A 23,842-nucleotide genomic window follows, 5' to 3' on the forward strand; every position below is an offset into this window, starting at 1 on the left:
CCTATCTATATGGGTTTTCTGCACATGCTCCAATTTCTTCTCAGTCCAAAAACGTTTAGGTTAGTTGGATTAGCCATGGCAAATGTGCGGGGTTCCTGGGATAGGTCTAGGTGAGATACTATTTCAGAATGTCGGTGCAAATTCGATGAGCTGACCAACCTCCTTCTGTAGGGATTCAATGATGCAAGCAGAAAATGAGAGAAAAACAGAAACATGCTAAGATGACAACAGCAAAATGGAGATTACAGTCTGAAATTTCTGAACTCAGCACCAAGTCCTAAAGGCTGTAAAGCCCAAATAAAAAACAAGGTGCTGTTCCTCAAGAATCACTGAGTTTCACTGGAAAATTCCAAAGAAAAATGTCAGCATGCGAGGTAGGCAGGAACTCAAGCTCCTGTTTGCAAGCTGAACAGGTGTCCCATGAAGAAGTCATCCGACCTGCACTTGGTTTCCCCAATATAGAGAAGACTACATTATGAGCTGCTAACATGGTGGACAAGATTGAAAGTAGTACAAATATATTGCTGCTTCTCTTGGAAGAGATGTTTAGGGCTGTGGACAGTTTAGAAAGAGGAGGTAAAAACATTTCCTGCGTTTGTACGGAAAGATGCCATGGAAAATAGAGTACTAGCAACGTCTGAGAAGGGGATTAGAGTATCATGGAGGGAACTGTCACTTTGGAATGCTGAAAGAGAAAAGGAGGATGTATTTGGTGATGGCATCATGCTGCAAGAAATGGGAGAAATTGATCTGTTGAATGATCTGGGGCAACACGGTGACACAGTGGTTAGCACTGCTGCCTCACAGTGCCAGGGACCCAGGTTCGATTCCTGGCTTGGGTGACTGTGTGTGTGGAGTTTGCACATTCACCTCGTGTCTGTGCGGGTTTCCTCCAGGTGTTCTGGTTTCCTCCCACAATCCAAAAATGTGTAGGTTAATTCACCATGCTAAATTGCCTCCGAGTGTTGGGGTACCAGCTACGGTATACGGATGGGATTATGGGGATATGGCCTGGGTGGGACTGTGACTGGTGCAGACTCAACAGGCTGAATGGCCTCCTTCTGCACTGTATGATTTATGAATACAGAGGCTGACAGGTGGGGTAGAAGCTGAGGACAAGAGAAAACTTTGGTCCTGGAAGGGAGATGAAGGGATGAAAGCAGAAGTGCGGGAAATGTAACAGACATGATCCTGAAAGGAAATCCTGAATCAATAAAGTTTACATCTCAAAGTAGTCAAAACAAATTACTTCCTTTATATACAAAGATAAGGATTCTGATGAAGAGGTCTCATTCTTTTCCCTTCTGAACAACTTCTATAGCAACCAAAACAAATTCCACCAGCCTTAAAAACAGCACAATAATAAACTTTCCTTCTGCAGTAGACTTTCCAAATCGCATTTACAAATGTGAAGTGAAATGATTTGGAAGGTCAACTGCAGAAAGAAAGTATACAGTAAATGGTAAAGCCTTTAGAAATATTAGCATACAGGGGGATCGACGTGTGCAGATCCACAGTTCCTTGAAGACGCCAATTCCGGCGGACAAGGTGCTCAAGAAGTTGTATGGCATGCTGGCCTTCACCAGTCAGGATGGTGAACATTGAAATTGGAAAATCATGCAGCTGTAAAGACTTCAGTTAGGCCACAATTGGGGTAATGTGTACAATGATGGTCGCCACACTACCAGAAGGACGTTGATGCACTGGAAAGAATGTAGAAGAGATTTACCGGGATGTTGCCTGGTTTGGAGGATATGGACTACGAAGAAAGGTTGAACAAACTTGGACTGTTTTCATTGGAGCTTCAGTGGATAAGGGGAGACCTTAGAGGTTTACAAGATTATGACAAGCTTGGATAGAGTAGAAGGTCAGATTCTTTTTCTCAGGGTCAAAGGGTCAATTACTTGGCCTCACAGATTGAAAGTGAGGGGAGAAAGTTTAAGAGAGATACAAGGGGCAAGTTTTTCACAGAGGGTGGTGACTGCCTGGAATGAGCTGCCAGAAGCAGTGGTGGAAGTAGATTCTATAATAACATTCACGAGCATCTAGATAGATATGTAAATAGGTAAGGAATAAATGGATCTGGACCATGCAGAGGCAAGAAAATATTAGATTAGAGAGGCAGCTGTGTTGGCACAGACTTGGTGAGCTGAAGGGCCTGTTCCTATGCTGTACTGCTCAATGTAACTGTCAACTATTTTAAAAACTGTACAAAGATCAATTTTGATGAAAATATCTATCCTGTCAAAGTGTAAATTTAATCATCTTCCCTGTTTCACGAGGAAGAAAACCAAGAACACAATTTATTTGCTGAGTTAAATTCTGTGTGGTGTATGTAATGTATGCAATCCATAGAATTTTACAATACAGAAAGGCCTTTGGCCCAACATGTCTGCCACAGCTCTCTGACAGTGCAATCCAAATCTAATCATTGGCCTTGATCTCCCTGATGAACTCTGCATCTTCCATTGTTTCTAGATTTATTCATATTCCCTTTAAACAACATTATCCAACTACAGCAGTAAACCATACTATATTTTAGAAAATTTGAGTCAGAATTTTTTTTATACCTCGCCCCCATGGAGTATTTTAAAACAGCTGACAATCTTGCCATTGATTTTCCAATTAACAGAAATATTTTTCTTATTGAACTCATTAAAATTAAACCTCCGCTCATCTTGCTACCACCACCACCCCTAGGTAGGTGAATAGGAAACCAGAAGACATAAATTTACTATAATTGGCAGAATACCCGGATGAGAGGATTTTAATTCAAATACCATAGCAAGTTTTTATGATCCAGAATGCACCACCTTAAAAGGTGGTAGAAGCAGATTCAATAATAACTTTCAGAATGGAATTGGACATGTATTTGAAAAGGACACATTCACGAGTCTATGAAAACTGGAGAACACAAACGAAAAGCTGTAGACTACATGGTCCCTTGAATCTACAAAACAATTCAACAAACCATAACTGATCTTCTGCATCAACTCCATTTTAATGCCTGTTCCAATATCCCTCAATTCCCTGAAAGACCAAAAATCTATGTACAGCCTTGAATATACTCAACAATGCAACATCCATAACTCTCCAGGGAGGGAATTACAAAGGGAGGTTGGAGTCTAATCCAATTTACCACCTTTCATGCCATATGCTTTCATGATTCAAGTAATTATGAACTTGAACCCGAGGTGTCTCTGTTCGGTCCTTGTTGATTGCCTTCTATTTTTAATTCCAAAATGTGTTCAAACTTTGACACATTAAATTTCACCTCCACTTCTCCGATGCACTGTTTGCCAAATCCACTACTTCCAAGTATGCCAGCAATTCCTACTATATTTGAGATTTCCAGCACTGTATTTCGCTTTTGTTTCCACCAACTCAATTTGTTCACAAAAATGTAGTCTTCCCCATGCCCAATTTCAAATCATATCCAAAAAAATGAAGAACAAGACTGCATCATGAGTGACCCAAATACAAAATAACTAACAAAGGTTTGGAATAATTAAGTGCGATCAGAAATCAGCCATCAATTTTCTATGATTCTATCACTTCATTCCTGACTATTGGCAAATTCATATCAGTCATTACCTTACTGCCAATTGAGATTGAAGTGAAAAGTTGAAACATCAGCAATGAACATTTGACAACAAAGATCTCTGCAAGTCAATGAAAGTCCTGGTATATATAGAGCACATATCACCACTACACTCTGTATAGCAGCAAGGCTGTGACTATATATCAGAGATACACAAGAGGACTATAGAAATTCTATCAGCAACTGTTCTGCTACATCCTCCTAGTTCAATCAGAGGGCTGCACAAATGCTAGCGTCCTTCTCAAGCATTCAGCAAAACCAACTTCAATGGACTCGACACTGGGTTCAGGTGATTGGAAGCTGTCTTTCTAGCAAAGGTCCATTTTTGGAACTCTCAAATAGCGAATGTGCCAGGAGAGGACAAAGAAAATGCACAAAAGATATTCTGAAGCTGGGCAGTATTGACCTTAATAACTGGGAACAGATTGCTACCAATCATTCAGAATTGTTACAACTTGTCCATTGAGCTGCATCACGCTTTGAGTTATGTCTTACTAATGAGATGGAGTGGCAGCAGAGAAAATAAAAGGAAGCAAGTCCTACACTCAGAATCCCACTATCTTGTGGAATGTCCTGCTACATATGCCCAAAGAACTACAGGCCTGTTAATGTAAAGTCCCAAGTCAGCAACTCACAACCATTAGTAAATGTCACCCTCTAATCAAGAGATAGCAGACATCAAAAATTGAAAGACATAATTCAAAATAAAGTAAACATTACTGCTACACAGCGTCTTGAGTTGATTTTCTACATTTGTTCTCCAATGGCTCTCATGCCTAACCCTTAAAAAAAAATCCTGTCTAATCCAGTACACTGCCTCAATCTTGGCTGAGCAACATTGACAACTTCAGAAAAACTTCCATTGCTATTTCAACTTCAGAAAAACTTCCATTGCTATTTCAACTTCAGAAAAACTTCCACTGCCATTTGCTCTCTCTAACCCCACCCCCTGAAATTTCTCCCAACAACTTGGTTCCTCTCCTCCCTATAGCTGTTCTTCCCAATTATCTTCTGGAAAGTTCTTGCGCCCTAACTTCAGGATACTTCTTCAATTCCTGAGCTCTGCTGCTATTGCTTATTCTCCCAAATTCACTATCAGCATTAGATTTCATTTTTTCTTGGCCTGGTCTCTAACCTCCTGTCCACGCAATTATTTTGCGCCCCTTAGCACAGCTCATGTCAACTTGCATTTGTTAATGTCCAGACAGTTGACTGCACTCTATTTTAGCTGACTGCATACCTTCATGTCAGCAAATAATAGGATGCAAACATCTGACTTGTAATACTGAATTCATGTTTGCAGAGACAGTGTCTTACAAATGGATATGGAATTCCTGACTTAGTGAAAAATTTACACACGATCTGGAGGAAATTCACTCCAAAACCTTCCAATAAACCTGTAATCCTGTAACTGACCAAGATACCAGGTTCAATGCCAAAACAGGTCAAAAAAGCTGAATTACAAGTGCTCAGTTTCTGTTATTATTAAAATTGTTCTCTCAATGTTTGGCATTTTGTGTATATTTCTGTTGGTAAATTCTTCACTTGTTGTACAATTTAAAAAAAATATAATGCACTCATTTATAGCTGTTCAATAAATGGCATGATTGCCAGTTAACTTGAATTAGACTTTTGTGGGACAGCACCCTGATAAATCAATCCACCTCGTCAAGAACGTGACCACACAAAGACTAAACTAGTACCTATGAACTTACAGCCAACCAACTCTGGGCTAAAAATAGTTCAGTATTTGGTCTGTAGTAATACAAGTTGTTGCTTCCAATTTCAGAGAAATGGGCATTAAAAAAGGAAATTATTTGATTACAACTACTTTTGCTCTTTCAGAATGAAAAACAGCAGGCAAATGATACACTGAAGTGCGATTGCGCAAGATATTTTATTTTTCTATAGTATTGCTACACTTGACAAAGATTGATCATAGCTGGGAAGTAAAACTTTTGTCTTTAACATTTGCTTTGCAGTTTACTAAAATCTGAATATTTAAAATATAACCACTCCACCAGCTGTTTGACTGAAACAGTGTAGAGTACTTGCCTTGTACTGGTATTGGAAAAATATAACAGACTGAACGGATGGTGCCATGAAATAGTCTTGTCAAATCTTAATAAATAATGCAACAAATCAATTTCATTATGATATTAATTGCAACACTTATTGATCTGTGATAAAAAATGGAGATGATTGTATTATTTTTCCAATCTATCTATACTTCAGCAGTTGCTCCTGATTGATAGATTAAAATGAATACAATAAAAGTTTACTCAGTCCTCAAGTATAAATGCAATGCATATGGATTGTTATTCTCTCCGATTAGAACTGGATTTTACTATCAAATTGACTGATCTTAGAAAGTACAATTTTCTAGTACTTTGAACTTAATTCCCATGAAATTCAACACAATAGTCACCTCTCCCTATGCTAAACCCTACATACCCATTCTCAGTTTCACATTTTAAAGCAGCCAGGTGAGAATTTAGTCCCCCCACCCACCACCCCACATTATGGCTCTCAGCTGTTGCAAAAGCTAAAAATGAGTAACATCTTGCGCCCAAACATATCAACTGCCCAGTCTGGATAAAAGGGGCACAAAACTAATTCTACTATCTAGGAACTGTTGCCTTCCAAAGCCACCTACAAAGACGTGCAAACTAAAGATAAAATACTAGAGGTCTTGCACCATAACATTTCAGAGATGAATTGCAAAATTCAGATTGTATGAAAACTTCACCTACGTTTATAATAAATTTCAAGGAAATGACATCCACAATACACAACACACAACAAGCAAACTTGTTTTAAGCAGCTTCTCATATGTTTCACAAACTATATTTTTCCCCATTGTAAATCAAATCATGTAAGATGTATTTGTAAAATGCACGATAGCTTCAGAAAAATAGCATATGTATTTCTGAATATGCAATAATTCCAGGCAACATCCCCATATATTGCAAATTACGAGCTGTTGATATCTGCATTTTCTTTCAAAATAAAAAAAAAGCAAATTAATTGGTGTAACATTCAGTATATACTAGGAAAGATAAAGCACGTCAGTGTAAGACTCATTGGGAACTAGATTGAAATATCTCCGAATTCCCAGTAGTTCAAAACTGTTTCAACGTGCTTTATTAAGCTCCTCACTTTCAAAAAATCTTGTAGTTCATCAGGTATTTTTTAACACCGTTTCCACTGAGACAAATTTACTTGATAAAACAACATTAGACTCTTTTTTTTAAAAGGGGATTGTATTTATTGGCAAAGACCTCACCAATTTTAATATTCAGTTATAAATGCCAAGGATTGGAAATTATTTTCAGGAGTTATGAATCAGGCAGTATTTGCTTCCTCTGCAAATCAAGCAAATACAAATCAACTGAACTCCACACCAGTAGAATTGTGTAACCATGGACAAATCTCTAATTACAATAAAAGACTACGGTTTTAATGAAATACAAACCTCCCATGAGGCCTGCAAGTTATTTGTTAAGAATGGCTATTACCAGCAAAGCTATAGTCAGCCACGAATGGGTATATTTTTGAAACATTAACTAGGCCATGCAACATTTATGGTCAGAATGTTTACAAGTAATCATGAATCATAAAAATATTTAGACACTGGTATGCAATCTTATTTGAAAGATAAGCTAGATGAGTATTTTAATACACACTACTAAAACACTTGGTTGTTTCCTTTTCTTCTTCCTTTCCCTTTTCTTTCTCTTCCAAATACAAGTTCATTAAATGAGTATTTTGCTATAAGTATTTTCTGTACTGTTATGATAGTTAAAACTGAACAGAAATAACAAAACACTCGGTCATCCTCATTTTATTATAACAACCATTATAAAATAACACCACGACATTTGTTATAAGGTCATTTGCTGGAGAGTTTCAGATTCATGGCCTGCACATTCAGGGTTGAAGATGCGGAGCTCAATAAGCTTATGATGCATTCGAAAATGACACACTTCAATTCCTGTGGTGGCCCAGTAGATTCTGAAAACACCTAGTGTCCAACCATGGTGGGCCCAGTACCCTGTAATGCCCTGCAGCCCAACTACCATGAAACAAATGCAAGGAGGTTGGCTGTGGTCCAGTGGATTTATCAGACCGAAGACAGTTTTCATTCATGCTGTTGTTCCTCAGCCAGGCTGAGATGCAGGCAACAGGCACTGCTATTGCCCTCCACAGCTCACAGAGCCTTTTCACCTGTTTTGAGCCACAGGAGATCCAACATTCCATTTCCAAGTCATGGCCAGAATGGAGCTGGCAGAGGGAACGACTGTTTTTAATTTTCCACAATGTCATTGGTGAAGCAAAACAGTATGCGGGAGTGTCAGCTCTTTCCAGAGAGCCATCCCTAGTGTCCACCAGCACCACCATGAACTCCTTCAGCTGCTCTAGCACCAATACCATCTTCTGCCACAGAGGATCAGTAACAGCCAATGGAGATCAGTTACTAGAAACTAGGGGTGGTGAATCTCCCAAAAGTGTCTAGGTCACAACAGGGTGTGCATGTGCGTGCGTAGCTTCAGACCTAAAATTCCCCACTCTGTGCAACACAGAGGTCACAATCCTGAATATCATTAAAAACGCAGAGGGTGGGGGTGGGGGTGGGGGGTGCTATTTGTGCCAGAGTCTGACAGCTCTGGAACTCTGAGCATGCGCAGTGGCCCCAATCCATCAGTCTCCCTCTTTGCTGGCACCCAATTACTACTCTCCCATCAGCCCAGACCGATATCAATGCAGAGTGGCAGCAGGACCCACCAACCGCCTCTAGGCCCCACCCACAATAGGCCTCACCCTCTTGGCACTGTCCGATGTCTGCTAGGCAGTGCCAAAGTGCCCCTGGGCATGGACAGCACTGCCAGGATGCCCATGTCCAAGGATGCCCCGATTGCCCCCCTTCACTCCAGCGGGGTGTCCCACGAGTTCTCCTAATATGGGGAGCTACGCTAAGCCCTGCCAGAATGAAGCACTCCTGGCAGGGTAAGAGATGCTATCGGACCTGGCAAGTTCTGCGCCAGCCCCGATAATCACATTTAAAATATATTTAAAATATATGTAAAACATAGTCAAATGACTGACCTCATTTCCGCTGGACTTCTGCGCATTGTCAGCGATGCCATTTTCTTCCGGTTGGGAGATGTGTGCCAGTCGCAAAAGCTCACAGGGAAGCCGCGAAATGGCCGACACGCACATCTCCTGACCTGACCCGCCAGAGAAGTTGTGGTTCACAATAGGAAAATCAAGCCCCAGGCTTCTGAACAAACAAACTCCACGCTACCACATGGGAATGTTAAGTTTCATTAGCTTTTATATTTAAAATTTCTTTCAAAAGGTACTTTATTCAATGCACAGAGTTTCAACTTATGATTTTTCTGACAAAAAATGTCCAAAATAATCTAACTTGAATTTATACCCCAAATTATGGGAAAATCAGTTTTGCTTAAACACTGTCCTTTAAGACTGCGACTAGGATGTTGGTCGGATGGAATTCTCCCAAAAAATGTTGGAGCGTTATAATGACGTGAATAATGGAGTGATCCATGCTGGCGTCTCAGGCTCACACCACGCTGCAATCCTCCCACACTCAGCCACTCTTTGGAGTGATAGGTGCCTCATGGGTCCCTCTACCCAAACTCCGACATTGACCCTCGACATATCCCCAACACGTCCGCCTTTGTGATCCATTCTGCACGACCTCACCTTGCATGACCCTCATTCAGGCCACACCCCCTCAGCACTGCCCTGGGCACACTGGCAGTGCCCATCTGGTCACTGATTTGATTTATTATTGTTGCATGTGTTACCGTATAGTGAAAAGTATTGTTTTTGGCGTGCTGTACAGACAAAGAATACTATAGATAGAGAAGGAAACGAGAGAGCACAAAATGTAGTGTTACAGTCACTGCCAGCCATGCCCTGACCAACCGGACGCTTGACTGTCCCCTAAGCCCTCTGGTGCAACCATTGCAATGATTCTCGCAGTTACTGTGCCATGCCCGAAGGCAGTTAAAATTTGAACAAGGCAGGATTCAAACAGCTATGCAAATCTAACTGCTACTTTAAATATGTAAATCATGCCTTTTCTGGGCACGACCTGGTTTGTGCCATGAGAAATAGCCTGGGAGAATTGCAAACCTTTTGGCGCTTGGTGTGAAATTGATTTTTAGGCCACACACTACTTTCTTGGTGCAATCTACTAATGGCACAGCAAAGTTGGAGACTCGTTTCCCCCCCCCATTTTGTGAGGAATCCTTGTAAATTCGCATACTTGAAATTCACTATATGCAAAAATTTAAAAGCAACAATTTCTTACAGGAATATTTTCACATCAAATATTTTTCTTCACACATAACATTCCTGATTTTAAGTGCACAAGATTTTGATGTATTATGTGGCTTTTGAGCATTAAACAGTACTTAGAAGACTGGAGATACCAAACTCTACAGGGGTTTCACATCAAGTTAAAAACTGGAGTGAGTGCCACAAGGAGGAGAAAATGAAGCGGAAGCGCAGGAAGCAAAATGGGGCCTCTACCTGTTTCAAAATAACTCACTCACATAATGAAGGAGCAGCGCTCCAAAAGCTCATGCTACCAAATAAACCTGTTGGACTTTAATCTGGCATTGAGAGACTTTTTACTGTTTCAAAACAATGCAGAAGTCAAGTGTTGAACTGGCTAAAATACTTTCATTATTGAAGAACAGTGATGCGCATAAGGTCTTACCAAGTAATCTTTTGCATTCAGAAATAGATTAATGTTAAACATTTTTGAATAAAAAGCTTCAATGTTTCAAAAGTTTCAAAGTTTAAATTGCATTAATAGGTTATCCTGGGAAAAATGTTTGGTGCTGGTGATGAAGTCAGCAAAGACTGACATCATTTCAGTTTTCAGATGTTGCAGAGACAGAAAGTGATCTAATATAAAAGCTATCAACCCTGTGAGGTTCTGACATGACAAAAAGCAAGCAGAAAGAAACAAACAGAGATCAATGAGCACAATTACCACGTACAGGAAGGAGACTGAGATTCCAAAGATAGAGAATCAAAGTTCTGAGATGTGGCTTCTGCCAAACCAGGAAAGCTGGTAGTATCGGCACATTATAATGAGCCCAAGAGTAGGTAATGGGCTCAAATTGTACCATACCACATTGTTGGGAAAACATTGTTAGGAAATTTCCTAACCACATTGTTAGGAACACTACTTAGTCCACTCGTTTTTATAGACTTCACGGCCACATTAGCATTTACTGATTAACAACAGAATCCAGGAATGCTGCAACAGTTTTTGACATAGTCACTGCTCCAGTTAAAGAGAATACACGATCCTGAGCATTTGAGTTATTTTCAAAACATCATAAATGTATATTAATTTAACAGACAACAAAATTAGTATGGAATCACAGCAATACACTGATGAACCAGAATGTTAAAATAATTAGTGAAAGAGTTGTATTTGGTTTCATTCTTATTGATACCTAGCCATCTTCCCTTCAATGTTATAACTGTTAATGATTTTAGAAGATACATTGAGATGATACAATAATATTTGTTTATTGTTTACAATTTAATTCTGAACTAAAAATATTGGCCAAATTTAACATTACCAAAGCTTTTTTTAAAAATACTGATTTTCACAATCTTAAGACACCTGTTGAACTATGACAATCACAGGCATATATAAAAAGACAGAGAAGTATTAAAGTAACTTGAGAATTACAATGTTGAAGGAACAACAACAATATCAACGTACCTGCAGAAGCACTGTGGTATTTCTCCAACACCGTATAAGGGAAAAAGGAATGGTGTGTTGCCATATCGTCCAAGGCTCTGTAGGAAGTGCTGGGTTGCTTTGAGGCCCTCTGTGGTGGGAGCAGTTTCAGAGACCATAGCGATGGAATGTAAAATAAAGTGCTGCAGATTTGCTGTTAACTTCTTTGTCTTCAAGTAGTCTGAAAATCCACCATCCTTGAAGTCTGTGGATTAATAACAGCAAATACAAACTTTGTATTGGGTTCCATTTAATGTTCAGATTTGATATCACAACTTAAGAGCAATGCGAAACAAGTTTCGACAACTGGTTTTCAAAGATCTGAAGCAAAAACTAAGTAGAAACAGAAGAGGTGCTCATGAAAGTCCCTCCTTCCCATCAAATGCTTGGCTGTAAACTTGTCACATCTGCTTATCAATTTATATAGGAAGTAATTCTGAATTGAGAAAATGGTCCAAAAATTGCCCAAATTTAACATTACTGAAGACGTTTTGTTTCATTTCAAAATAGATGCTGACAGCTTAGAGGGAATTGCGGGTATGATGGAGAAAGAAATGGGAAAGCAGAGAGCAAAATGAAATAGAAAGCAATCACAATTAAATTGTTCAAATGTCTTATTTGAAATCAATTATTTTTGGAATTTAGTTTTAATAATTTAGCAAAGCCTGCCATTTAAATAGTTTAATTCTAGAATAATAATTTCTCCAGAGCTTTAGTACGAAGCAGGCACATAAGCAACATTTCAGAAGCATCTGGATGGGTAGATGAATAGGGAGGGAATAAAGTGATATGGGCTGAGTAAGGGTAGAAGTTTTTTTTAAACTTTAGTAGGGCATCTTGGCGGCATGGTTTGGAGGGCTGACGGGCCTGCTCCTGTGCTGTACTTCTCTTCGTTCTTTGACTCAAAAAATTACTGAGTGGGCCTTCTAGGGAAGCAGGTCAGCCCAAATGCACAATTATTTCATTGGAGATGCCAGCAACCTGAGCATTAATTGAGTAAAACCAGTGATCACGAATACAGGACTGCAGCATGAAAAATTAAGAATTGCTATAATATTAAACTGGAGAGTCATACGGTCTTCTTTGAATACCCCTCATGAAAAATCTTTCAAGAAGCAGACATATATGCACATTGTAAATTCGGAAAGTTTTAAGATGAAGCAGATCATTAACAAAATAACATTAGCATAAATACCTGGACAGTGAAGATAGCACTAACATGAAAAAGTGTGTAATTCAACATGCTATAATTACTGACATTCTTAAAGAAGGTATGGATCAGTATACAAAATAACAGCTGGTATAATGTCAAAACATGAAAATGTCTGAAATAAACACATCTCTTTCTAAAGTACAGTAGCAGAAGCTTCAAAATACAGGGTGGCCTTGATCATGCAAGTACCTATGTATTCATCTGGGTGTTGTTCAAAATCCAAACAGAAAGTAAGAAACTTCATTAACATTCGTTTCTCCACCATAGTGAGCTGTTTGCTGGCAAAGACATCTGCTCGCGAACACGGTACCTAGCAGTGAGAGGGAAAAGTAAATTAAGAAATGAACTTCCGCTTAGAAAGAACACAAACCATTGGTTACAGAGTATGCAAGCTATGCTGAAATTAAACAAGGAGAAACCACGCAGCAGTTACTGATGGAAGGCACAGTAAACCATCCATTTGTGTAAAGATTACTTTTCAGCTCCCTAAGGCATCCTAAAATTAATGCCTATGAACTGACCCAGTAAATAGGTTTCATAATAATGGGTTGAGAAATTAACACGTATTTCCAAATAAATAATAAAAAGATGTTTTTGCCTATTCATCTCTTGCCTTTGGTACGTGCGCAGTACAGAATAACAATAAACTAGTTTAACTTCAGGCAACACATAATTATCTGTCTCAATCCTAAACTAAACATCTACATCTTATTCAAAATACAAACTTGGCACGCTAACTATGGTACCACTGTAGATTAGCGTGACTAGCATAATGTACAGTTTATTTGTTCAATCATTTTTAATAATTTCCTTGTAGTTCATTTTAATGTTGCTAATTTATTATAATTTTATGGACTGTTCTAGAAATTTAATTCTAAAAAACAAAATGCAGGAGTAATTCCTTATGGTTTGGATTTTTAGAATTGACCATGAGTTCAGGGTGCATTTCATAGATAGCATGTTCTAGCATCAACCAGGGAGCAGACAATTTTGGATGTGGTAAAGAGCAATGAAACAGGATGAATGGCCTCAAAACAAAGGAGCCTTCAGGCAACAGTGATCATAATATGATAAAATTTTATATTTAGTTTGAGAGCGAGAAGTCTAGGTTTAAGACTTATATACCAAACTTAGATATTAAATTACAAGGGTACGAAGACAGAATTGGCTAAAATGAACTGAAATAGGTTAAAAGATAGGACAATAAAGGAGTGGTAGCAGACATTTAATGAAATATTTCATAACTGTCAGCAAAGCCGTATTCTGTATAGAAAGTTCATACTGGGAAAAACATTAGACCTAAAGACTAACAAGTCTCCTACACCTGATGACCTGAGTCTTAGGTTCTTTAAAGAAGCTACTGCAGAGACTGTAATATATTGGTTGTGATTTGTCAAAATTCCCTTGATTCTGGAAAGCTTCCAGTGGATTCAAAAATCACAAACGTAACACCTCGCTTCAAGAAAGTAGGGAGTTGAATGCAGGAAACTACAGGCCAGTTAGCCTATCAGAGGGAAATTGCTATAATCTATTAAGGGAGTTGCAGCAAGATACTTAGAAAATCATAAAGGGATTATGAAGAGGCAAGATGGTTTTGTGAAAAGAAAATTGTCTTTTACTAATTTACTAGAGTTCTGAGGAAGTAACAAGCAAGGTGGATAAAGGATGTTTCAGAGAGGTTAGAGGGAATTTTGAAGGGCCAAGGGACCCAGGCTGATGTAATTATACACATAGGAGAGAAGGATGTAGGAAAGGAGAGCAGGGGGGATATACGTAGGCAGTTCAGGGAGTTGGGGGCCAGGCTGAAGTGCAGGACCTCCAGGGTGGCATTCTCTGGGCCGCTGCCAGTGCCCAGTAATGGCAGAGCTAAGAATAATGAGATCCTACAGCTGAAAGCGTGGCTGAACGATTGGTGCAGGACAGAGGGTTTTACTTTTGTAGACCATTGGGAAGTCTTTGTGAGGGAAGGCACCAGTACAAGTGGGATGGGGAACACTTAAATGGGAAGGGCACAAATATTTTAGCTGGGAGGTTAGCTGGAGTGTTTTGGCAGGGTTTAAACTAATATGGAAGGGAGGGCGGGGAGGAGACAGATAGCTCAGTAGGCACTGGGATTGGGAGCAAGTTGGGTGACAGGGTAAGTCTAGATGAAAGGAAAATCTCCCAGGAGAAAGAGGATCCGAGTGGGCCTGTAGGTCTTCAGTGCATCTGTTTTAATGCGAGGAGTGTGGCGGGTAAAGCGGATGAACTTAGGGCCTTAATGTTTGCGAAGAATTTAGATGTGGTGGCAGTGACAGAGACGTGGTTAAAGGAAGGGCAGGACTGGCAGCTAAATATCCCTGGATATAAGTGTTTTAGGCACAACAGGGGAGGGTCGAAAAGAGGAGGGGGAGTGGCGCTGTTAGTTAAGGAGCACATCACAGTGGTGCAGAGGGAGGATAATATAGAGGGGTTAGGAATTGAGTCTCTGTGGATGGAGTTGAGGAATAGGAAGGGAGCGATTACTATGCTAGGGGTGTATTTCAGACTGCCCGACAGCCCGCGGGCAGTGGAAGAGGGTGTATGTAGAGACATTTTGGATAAGTGTAGGAAGAACAGGGTTGTTGTATGTAATGGGAGATTTTAATCTCCCTGGGGTGGATTGGAAGGTGCCTAGAGCACCCTAAGGGGAGGGTGCTAAATTGGGGGAAGACTAGATACAGCCGGATTAGGCAGGAGCTTAGGGATACAGACTGGGATAGGCTGTTGGAGGGCAAGTCCACGTTAGGCATGTGGGAGTCTTTCAAGGGAAAACTGAAATGGGTGCAGGAAAGACACGTGCCGGTTAAGGGGAAGGATGGGAAAGGTAGAATTAGAGAGCCGTGGATTACTAGAGATATTGAGGACTTGGTCAGGAAGAAATGAGAGCCGTATGTTAGGTCTAAGCAACTGGGAACAGAGACAGCAGTGGAGGAGTACAGACAGAGTAGGAGGGATCTCAAAAGGGGAGTTAGGAGGGCAAAAAGGGGGCATGAAATGGCTTTGGCAGGTAGGATTAAGGAAAATCCAAAGGCGTTTTACTCCTATGTTAGGAACAAAAGGGTGGCTAGGGGAAAAATTGGTCCTCTTAGGGTCAGAGAAGGGGAATTGTGCTTAGAGTGCGAAGGAACGGGGGAGATCCTGAATGAATACTTTGCGTCGGTATTCACGAAGGAGAGGGGCTTGATGTCTGGTACAGTCTTCGAGGGAGCTGTAGACCAGTTGAAGGAGCTATCCGTTACAAGGGAGGAAGTGTTAGGGCTTTTAGGTAGCATTAAAACTGATAAATCTCCGGGTCCCAATGGCATTTATCCTAGGCTGCTTAGGGAGGCGAGAGATGAAATTGCTGGGCCTCTGACGCAAATCTTCGTCTCTTCTTTGGACACAGGTGAGGTCCCAGAGGACTGAAGGATAGCAAACATGGTACCGTTGTTTAAAAAGGGTAGGAGGGATAACCCTGGTAACTATAGGCCAGTGAGTTTGACTTCAGTGATAGGCAAGTTGATGGAGAGGATTCTTAGGGATAGGATGTATGAGCACTTACAGCGTTGCAATCTGATTAGGGATACACAGCATGGCTTCATTAAGGGGAAGTCTTGCCTTACGAATCTGGTAGAACTTTTTGAGGAGGTGACAAAAACGGTCAACGAAGGACGAGCCATTGATGTTGTCTATATGGATTTCAGTAAGGCGTTTGACAAAGTCCCTCATGGTAGGTTGGTTTAAAAGATAAAGGCTCATGGGATACAAGGCCAGGTATCTAGATGGGTTGAGAACTGGCTTGCTAAGAGGAGACAGAGAGTAGTAGTGGAAGGGTCCTTTTCTAGCTGGAGGTCTGTCACTAGTGGTGTGCCGCAGGGCTCAGTACTAGGACCTCTTCTTTTTGTAGTATATATAAATGACTTGGAAGAGGGAGTAAGTGGTGTGATCAGCAAATTTGCAGGTGACACTAAGATGGCTGGATTGGCGGGCAGTGATGAGCAGTGTCTGGCAATACAACAGGATATAGATAGGCTAGTATATTGGGCAGATATATGGCAAATGGAGCCTAATCCGGATAAACGTGAGGTGATGCGTTTTGGCCAGAATAATGTAGGGGGGACTTATATGATGAAGTGTAAGCCCATAAGGAGTATAGAAACGCAGCAGGACCTGGGGGTGCAAGTGCACAAGTCTTTGAAGGTGGCAGTACAAGTGGAGAAGGTTGTGAAGAAAGCTTATGGTATGTTAGCCTTTATAGGAAGGGGTATAGAGTATAACATTAGAGTCTAATGTTGCAGTTGTATAGAACGTTGGTTAGGCCGCATTTGGAGTACTGAGTCCAGTTCTGGTCGCCTTACTACCGGAAGGACATGGAAACCCTGGAGACAGTGCAGAGGAGGTTCACCAGGATGTTGTCTGGTATGGAAAGACTGGGTTATGAGGAAAGATTGAGCGAATTGAGGCTGTTTTCCCTTGAAAGACGGCGACTGAGGGGGGATCTAATAGAGGGGTATAAGATTATGAAGGGTATAGATAGAGTAGGCAGTGGTAAGCTATTTTCTATGTTAGAAACACACAGTACGAAGGGCCATGGGCTTCGGGTGAGCGGGGAGAGGCATAACACGGATATTAGAGGGAGGTTTTTCACACAGAGGGTAGTGGGGGTATGGAATGCTCTGCCAAGCACGGTGGTGGAGGCAGGCACGCTGGAATTGTTTAAGAGTTACTTAGACAGGCACATGAGTGGGTTGGAGATGGGAGGATATAGGAGATTGTTTTAAATAAGGTTCATTAGCATTGGGACGACCCTGGTAATGTATAAGGACGTGGAATGACACTAATGTTTTTCTCTTTTAATTCACAGGTTTTAAGTCGGTCCGCCTTGTTGTCCAATGAGGGGCATACACACGATGGGTCATACTGGGGCTACTCTTGGATGTTCGAGAGTAGCCTAGTACTTCATGTCGTTAGTGTACACTTAAACTGGACCAGATGCCGGGCAACACGACAGCTCAGTGACTATCACTGTTTGCTGTGCAGACACATGGATTTGGGCCAGTGTCTGTGGGAGTTTGCGCATTCTCCCTGTGCTTGCGTGGGTTTTCTCCAGGTGCTCTGGTTTCCTCCCACACCCCAAAGATGTGCTATTAGGCTAACTGGAGGTAATAAATTGTCCCTAAATTAGTTTTTCCTCAATGTGGAACGCCATAAGCATAGATAAGGGTCATGGGTGGAGGGAGGACTGGTAATGTTAAAATGGCAGCGCAGGCTCGTTGGGCCGTAGGGCCTGTTTCCTGGGCTGTTATTGTTCTTTGATATTTGTACATGTGGTTTATTTGGATTTTCCAATGGTGCCATTAAGGGCAGTTTCACAAAGTAAGGGTTCATGGTGTAGCTGGTAACATATTAGCATAGATCAGGGATTGGCTCGCTAGCAGTAAGCAGAACCAGAATAAATGAGTAATTTTAAAACTAGTGGAGAGCTCTCAGTGCTGGGGCCTCAACTATTTATAATCTATATCAATAACTTCAATTTTGTTCCTTCACCCATGGTTGCTAAATTTGCTAACAACACAAAGATAGGTCAGTGAATCAAAAGTTAATACCTTATCTAAATCCCTTTGAAGGCTAAGTTAATGACGAAAAATTTGAACCTGTCCATTTTGACAAGAAGAATGGAAAAGCATATTCCATATAGAAAGGTGATACTGGGAAAAACATTAGACCAAAGACTGACAAGTCTCCTGGAACTCTATACTGTGGAGATTCTATAGGATGGCATATTTATTGATTAGTGTCACAATTAGGCTTACATTACTGCAATGAAGTTACTGCGAAAATCTCCTAGTCGCCACATTCTGGCACCTGTTCAGGTACACTGAGGAAGAATTTAGCATGGACAATACACCTAACCAGAACACCTTTCTGATTGTGGGAGGAAACTGGAGCACCTGGAGGAAACCCACATAGACTCAGGGAGAATGTGCAGATTCCACACAGTGACTCTAGCTGGGAATCAAACCTGGGTCCCTGGCTCAGAGAAAGCAGTGCTGACCATTGTGCCACCCTATGGAGCATTTTCTATCGTTTTTGCCTCCATAAGTAAAAAGCTGTTCAGAGGAGGGTGACTTAACCAATTCCTGGAAGTGAAACGATTATCTTATAAGGAAAGGTTGAGCATTCTGAGACTATACCCATTGGAGTTTAGAAGAATGAGAGATAGTCTTACTGAAATATTCAAGATCCTGAGGGGACTTAGCAGGGTTGATGCTGAGAGGATGTTTCTCCTTACAGGGGATTCTAAATCAAAGGAACACTTTAAAAATTGGGAGTCACACTGAGATGAGGAGCAAGTTTTCTTTCAGAGGGTTATCAATCTTTGGAATTCTCTTCCCCAGAGAGCAGTGGAGGCTGGGTCACTGACTTTATTGAAGGCTGAGTTGGATACATTTTTGATTGATTTGGGGATGGGGAGATAGGGTCAAGGGTTTTGGTGGGTAGCCAGGACAGTGAGGTTCAGGCAACAATAAAATAAGGCATGATCTTACTGAATGATGGAACAGGCTCGAGGGGCTGAATACCCTACTACTACTCTGAACTAGTGTTCTTGTGCAAATTTTATCATTTCTTTGCAATCAGCATATTTTTATAACATTCAATGATGCTAACTCTAGGAATTATCAGGTCTCAACAACAAAATGGCCTTATCCTGATGTTCTACTTCAAGAAATGTTTATTTGGTGCACAATTTATAACTGGAGCATGTAAATGTAGAATAAATATTTCTATAACAAAGAAAAAGCTAATTTACATGCCAGGAATGTAGCCAGAAAGTGAAAAGGCGCTGGGAAGAAAAAGCTGCACCTCACTTTCCGTTTTGGTTGCAGTGACTGGAAGTCTGTAATGTGATCCTGATCAACTGTCTGAGACAGTACACTTGCGTCAACCAGCAAAATAAAAGAACACAACCATTTTCCTTATTTGTCTCCAGTGTCAAATGGTTTGGTTTGTACTTGCGATGTGAAAGAGCTTGCTTTAAGACAAACTATATTGTTCAATTATGGATGAGAGCATTGTACAGAATAAGGGACAAAAATCAAGAGCATATAGCTCTTATTTCCACGATTTGGAATCTTGAGTATTTAATAGTAAAGGGATTGAGACCACGTGCGGTCACTTTTTTTGGAAAAACCATACTTGGATTGAAACGAAGTATCACACATGGATTTAATATATTTCTGTGACAACAGTTTTCCTACTTTCGTCACATTGACCCTTCTTTTAGTCAAAATGTAACATTTCCTGTGGAAAACAACTCTGTGAAGGTTTATCAAACTCATCAATTTGTTAATGACAACAGTAATCCATAGGGAACCATCAAAAATATTTTCCACAGAGACGATCCAACAGTTTTCCATCGTCAATCCATAAGTTTTCCACAGACAATCCAGAAGCTAATAATTTCTCCAATGTTTTAGAGAAGTGTGAAATTAGGCCCAGATTGCAGTCAACTATTAAAAATAAACAAAGTCCTTTCCAAATTTACCATTTTAAGCTTGGATTTACTTCCATTAAACGTGTGCAAAATTGTGTTTCTATTTTCATGCTACACTTTCGAGAAGTTTTTTCATAATTTGCAGCTAACATGTTTGCAACATATTCCACAAGTGGGTGATATAGAGGCAGTTATGGCTACAATTGAAGGTATCCTAAATTGGATTTAGAATGGATAGAAAATGCAATGTGGTCAAACATTTTATTGCATTTTATTGTCCAAGGTCTATTAATCCCAAAAAGCAAATAAAAAATGATAGAATACCTGTTCAACTTTTCCTCCTTGAAAAGTAAGTATTCTGGTGATATTTTTGAATTCTGCATACCGACTGACATTGGATTTGATAAGAAGATCAACCAAGGAGCCACGGGAATACAAAAACTGCAAGAACACAAATATCCCAGTTATATTTAGCAAGACTTGAAACTCAATTTTTAGATCATTGTAACAGGTCTCAGATACATCACTGAATTTTAGGGTGATTTTGAACCATGTAAAATTATAACAAACATTTGAACAGAGGCCTCTCAACCTTGTTTCACCATTTGATAAGATGGCTGATACAGTCATGGCCTCAAGTCAATTTTCTTGTCTACCCATTATACCCTTCTGCTTCCTTTTCAATCAAGCATTCATCCAACTCAGCCTTTACACTCAATGACCCTATCTCTATTACTTTCTGGCGAACAGGATTCGACAGATTAACGATTTTCTGAGAGAAAACAAATCTCCTAATCTCCATCTTAAATTAAACTGCAACCCCTGATTCTAGTCTCTCCCACAAATGGAAAACATCCTCCATCACCCACCCAGACAAGTCCCCAAACCACATTAACCCTGTTGAAAATCACATTTAAAAGGTTAGACATTGTAACATTAAAGTAATGCATGTAGGCATGAATTTGCTGTGCTCTCAATACAAAATAGGTCTTTTTGGTATTATGATTCATAACAGACAGTTGAAAAATCTTCAAATAGCCCTTGTTTGACCCTATTTTTTACAATATTACGAATAGTTTCATTAGAAATCGCAAAACAGAGAAAGAATGCTTTTGCAGGTTAGTTGTTCGCATCATTTCTTCTGCCGGCACATTGAACACAGAGACTCAAAATAGTTAAAAAAAAAAGGACATTTGTGGAAAATAAAGCAAACCACACACAAGAACTCTATATCCACAACCAAAACAAAGCCCTATTTTTAATTTTATAAATTCAGATTTTAACAATTTGAATACTTTCAACATTTACTGAGCAAAAAGACAGTTGTTACCTTTGAAGTCATGTCAATGTTAAATTTCCTGCCATCCTTTACAATCTGAGAGTATGTAATTTTTTTTGCTTCTTTCTTCACTTCTTGAGCAGAAATATCAGTAGCTTGGTCTAAATTGCCAGTTTCCACCCCAGCTGAAGTTATATTGTCAGCGGTGTCCTTTGTGGCCAGACTTATTTCAGTGGTTGTGGATGGAGGGACATTGCTGGAACAAGGTTTGTCCTCTGGTTGAACTTTTTCAGTAGAAATTTCCTCTTTTGTTGAGGGTGGGAAATCCTGATCCTTGAGATTTTCTCGAGCAGATTCTGCTTCATCAATGCTTGTCACTGTACACATTTGATTTTTCTCATCTTGATTGCTCAGTGTTGCATTGCCAATAGCAGCATTAGAATTCACATTAGTTTGCTTATTTTCAAGTGCCCCGATCTCAACATCATCCTCTGTAACTGTCCTGTTAATCACAAAAATCATTGCAAATCAGAAATACCATAAAATGCAATTTTAATCACCTTTCATTCCAATAACTAAGATGGCAGGACAAAATCAAATCAGTAAAAGACAAATTTAGAACATAGAACATAGAACATTACAGCGCGGAACAGGCCCTTCGGCCCACAATGTTGCGCCGACCAGTCTTATTTTTAAAAAAAAACAATGACCCACTAATCTAAACCACTCCCTTTTCGTCCATAAACCTATCCACCAATCTCTTAAACGCCCCCAAACTAGGCGCATTTACAACTGCAGCAGGCAGGGCATTCCAGTCCCTCACCACCCTCTGGGTAAAGAACCTACCCCTGACATCCGTCCTATAACTACCCCCCCTTAATTTAAAGCCATGCCCCCTCGTGCTAGATTTCTCCATCCGAGGAAACAGGCTATCACCATCCACCCTATCTAAACCTCTAATCATCTTATATGTTTCTATAAGATCCCCTCTTAGCCGCCTTCTTTCCAGTGAAAACAACCCCAAATCCCTCAGTCTCTCCTCATAGGACCTCCCCTGCATACCAGGCAACATCCTGGTAAACCTCCTCTGCACCCTCTCCAAAGCCTCCACATCCTTCCTGTAATGTAGGGACCAGAACTGCACACAGTACTCCAAGTGCGGCCGCACCAGAGTTGTGTAGATATCTCAGTTGAATAGATATCTCAGGAAAAACTCCTCAACTAAGTGAGCAGCTGATGTTTAGCAATAGTAAAGTTCTAGAATCGTTTAAGAAATAATTTGATATTTCAATGCAGGGGTGAAGCGCAAAGATGTGTTGTAAAATCATCTGTATCACTATGTAGCATGCTTATTCATAGTTTTGCTGACACTTTTAATGAGGTTTGTGCAATTTAACTAGCTAGTACTCTACTGAAAAAAAAACAAATAAACTTGAAGTCAAATAATATTAGCAAGCCAAAAGCTTTTAGTGATATCATACTTCAATTTAATTGAATATCTCATGACAGAACATAAAGCCAAAGTGGAGGTAGCTAAACATTAAAAACTCCCTAACAACTTTCGAGGTTTTAGTTTAACAACTGTTGAAACCGGAATGCCGTCATGGATTTCAGTAGGAACAGCACTCAGCATGCTCTCTAACCAAATAAGAGATTTGTGCTGCAAACATACAGGAACAGGAAGTTCATTTGGAGATAGTGTGGAAATGAGAATTGTGCATCTATGTTGAGCAATTACAGAAAAGAGCGCCTTCATGTTTACAGCTGTGATTCCACAAGTGTGAACATTCACATCAGTGTTACGAAAATTATGAGGCAAGATAATAAGTTGAGCTCAGTGTAGATCAAAATGCTTCACATAAACATCTATACAATTTAAGTGCACTTTAATATGATGCAATGCACTTAGATACAAAATGCTCCTTTGCTATTGTCATTTTTTAACTAAAATGTGACAATCTATATTCTTGGAGTGGAGGCTGAATTTTAACATTAACCCTGTGATTCTTCTTATTTTTCTTAGAAATAAAGGGAATTACATTTTGAAAAACACACCTTGCATAGCAGAAGGTTTCCAAATTTTCAATGGATTTATCCATCTGATCAAGTTGAATGACATCTTCCCCTTCTAGTATCTTGTCTTTCCAGTTAACTTTTGCGTTACCTGAGGTCTGTCCCTGATATGGGTTTAAAGTTAAATGAAGCAAAAATCAGAATAGGCAGAAAAGCAACTACAGTAGCCAGGGTACTTCTAATGCATAGCAATAAAGTCATCTCATTTTAAATGCCTACATTTGGTGGCTTTCACTACTATCTGATGTGGTTCACTGGTAATATATTCATTAACTAATTTTTTTTATTGATTAAAAGTTAAGCTTTTCCAATCAAAAACCAATCTAAATCACTCCATAACATTCAATTGTACATTACTTCCATGCCATAATTTAAAATTGAGGAAT

At 39.9% G+C, this 23,842-nt stretch overlaps 1 protein-coding gene across 1 annotated transcript in view; it reads right to left on the reverse strand.

Annotated features, from left to right (window-relative positions):
• chm (CHM Rab escort protein) overlaps nt 1-23,842 on the reverse strand; it is a 128,776-nt gene that overhangs the window by 64,838 nt on the left and 40,096 nt on the right. Inside the window, exons 4-8 of the mRNA XM_080187708.1 lie at nt 23,439-23,560; nt 21,435-21,885; nt 20,429-20,545; nt 12,799-12,919; nt 11,379-11,601 (exon numbers count right to left, since the gene is read on the reverse strand). Coding sequence (XP_080043834.1) covers nt 11,379-11,601; nt 12,799-12,919; nt 20,429-20,545; nt 21,435-21,885; nt 23,439-23,560 — 1,034 coding nt within the window. The remainder of the gene's footprint in view (nt 1-11,378; nt 11,602-12,798; nt 12,920-20,428; nt 20,546-21,434; nt 21,886-23,438; nt 23,561-23,842) is intronic.

Source organism: Carcharhinus amblyrhynchos, chromosome 4 (genome assembly GCF_965287045.1).
Source record: "Carcharhinus amblyrhynchos chromosome 4, sCarAmb.v2.hapA, whole genome shotgun sequence".
Lineage (NCBI taxonomy): Eukaryota > Metazoa > Chordata > Chondrichthyes > Carcharhiniformes > Carcharhinidae > Carcharhinus > Carcharhinus amblyrhynchos.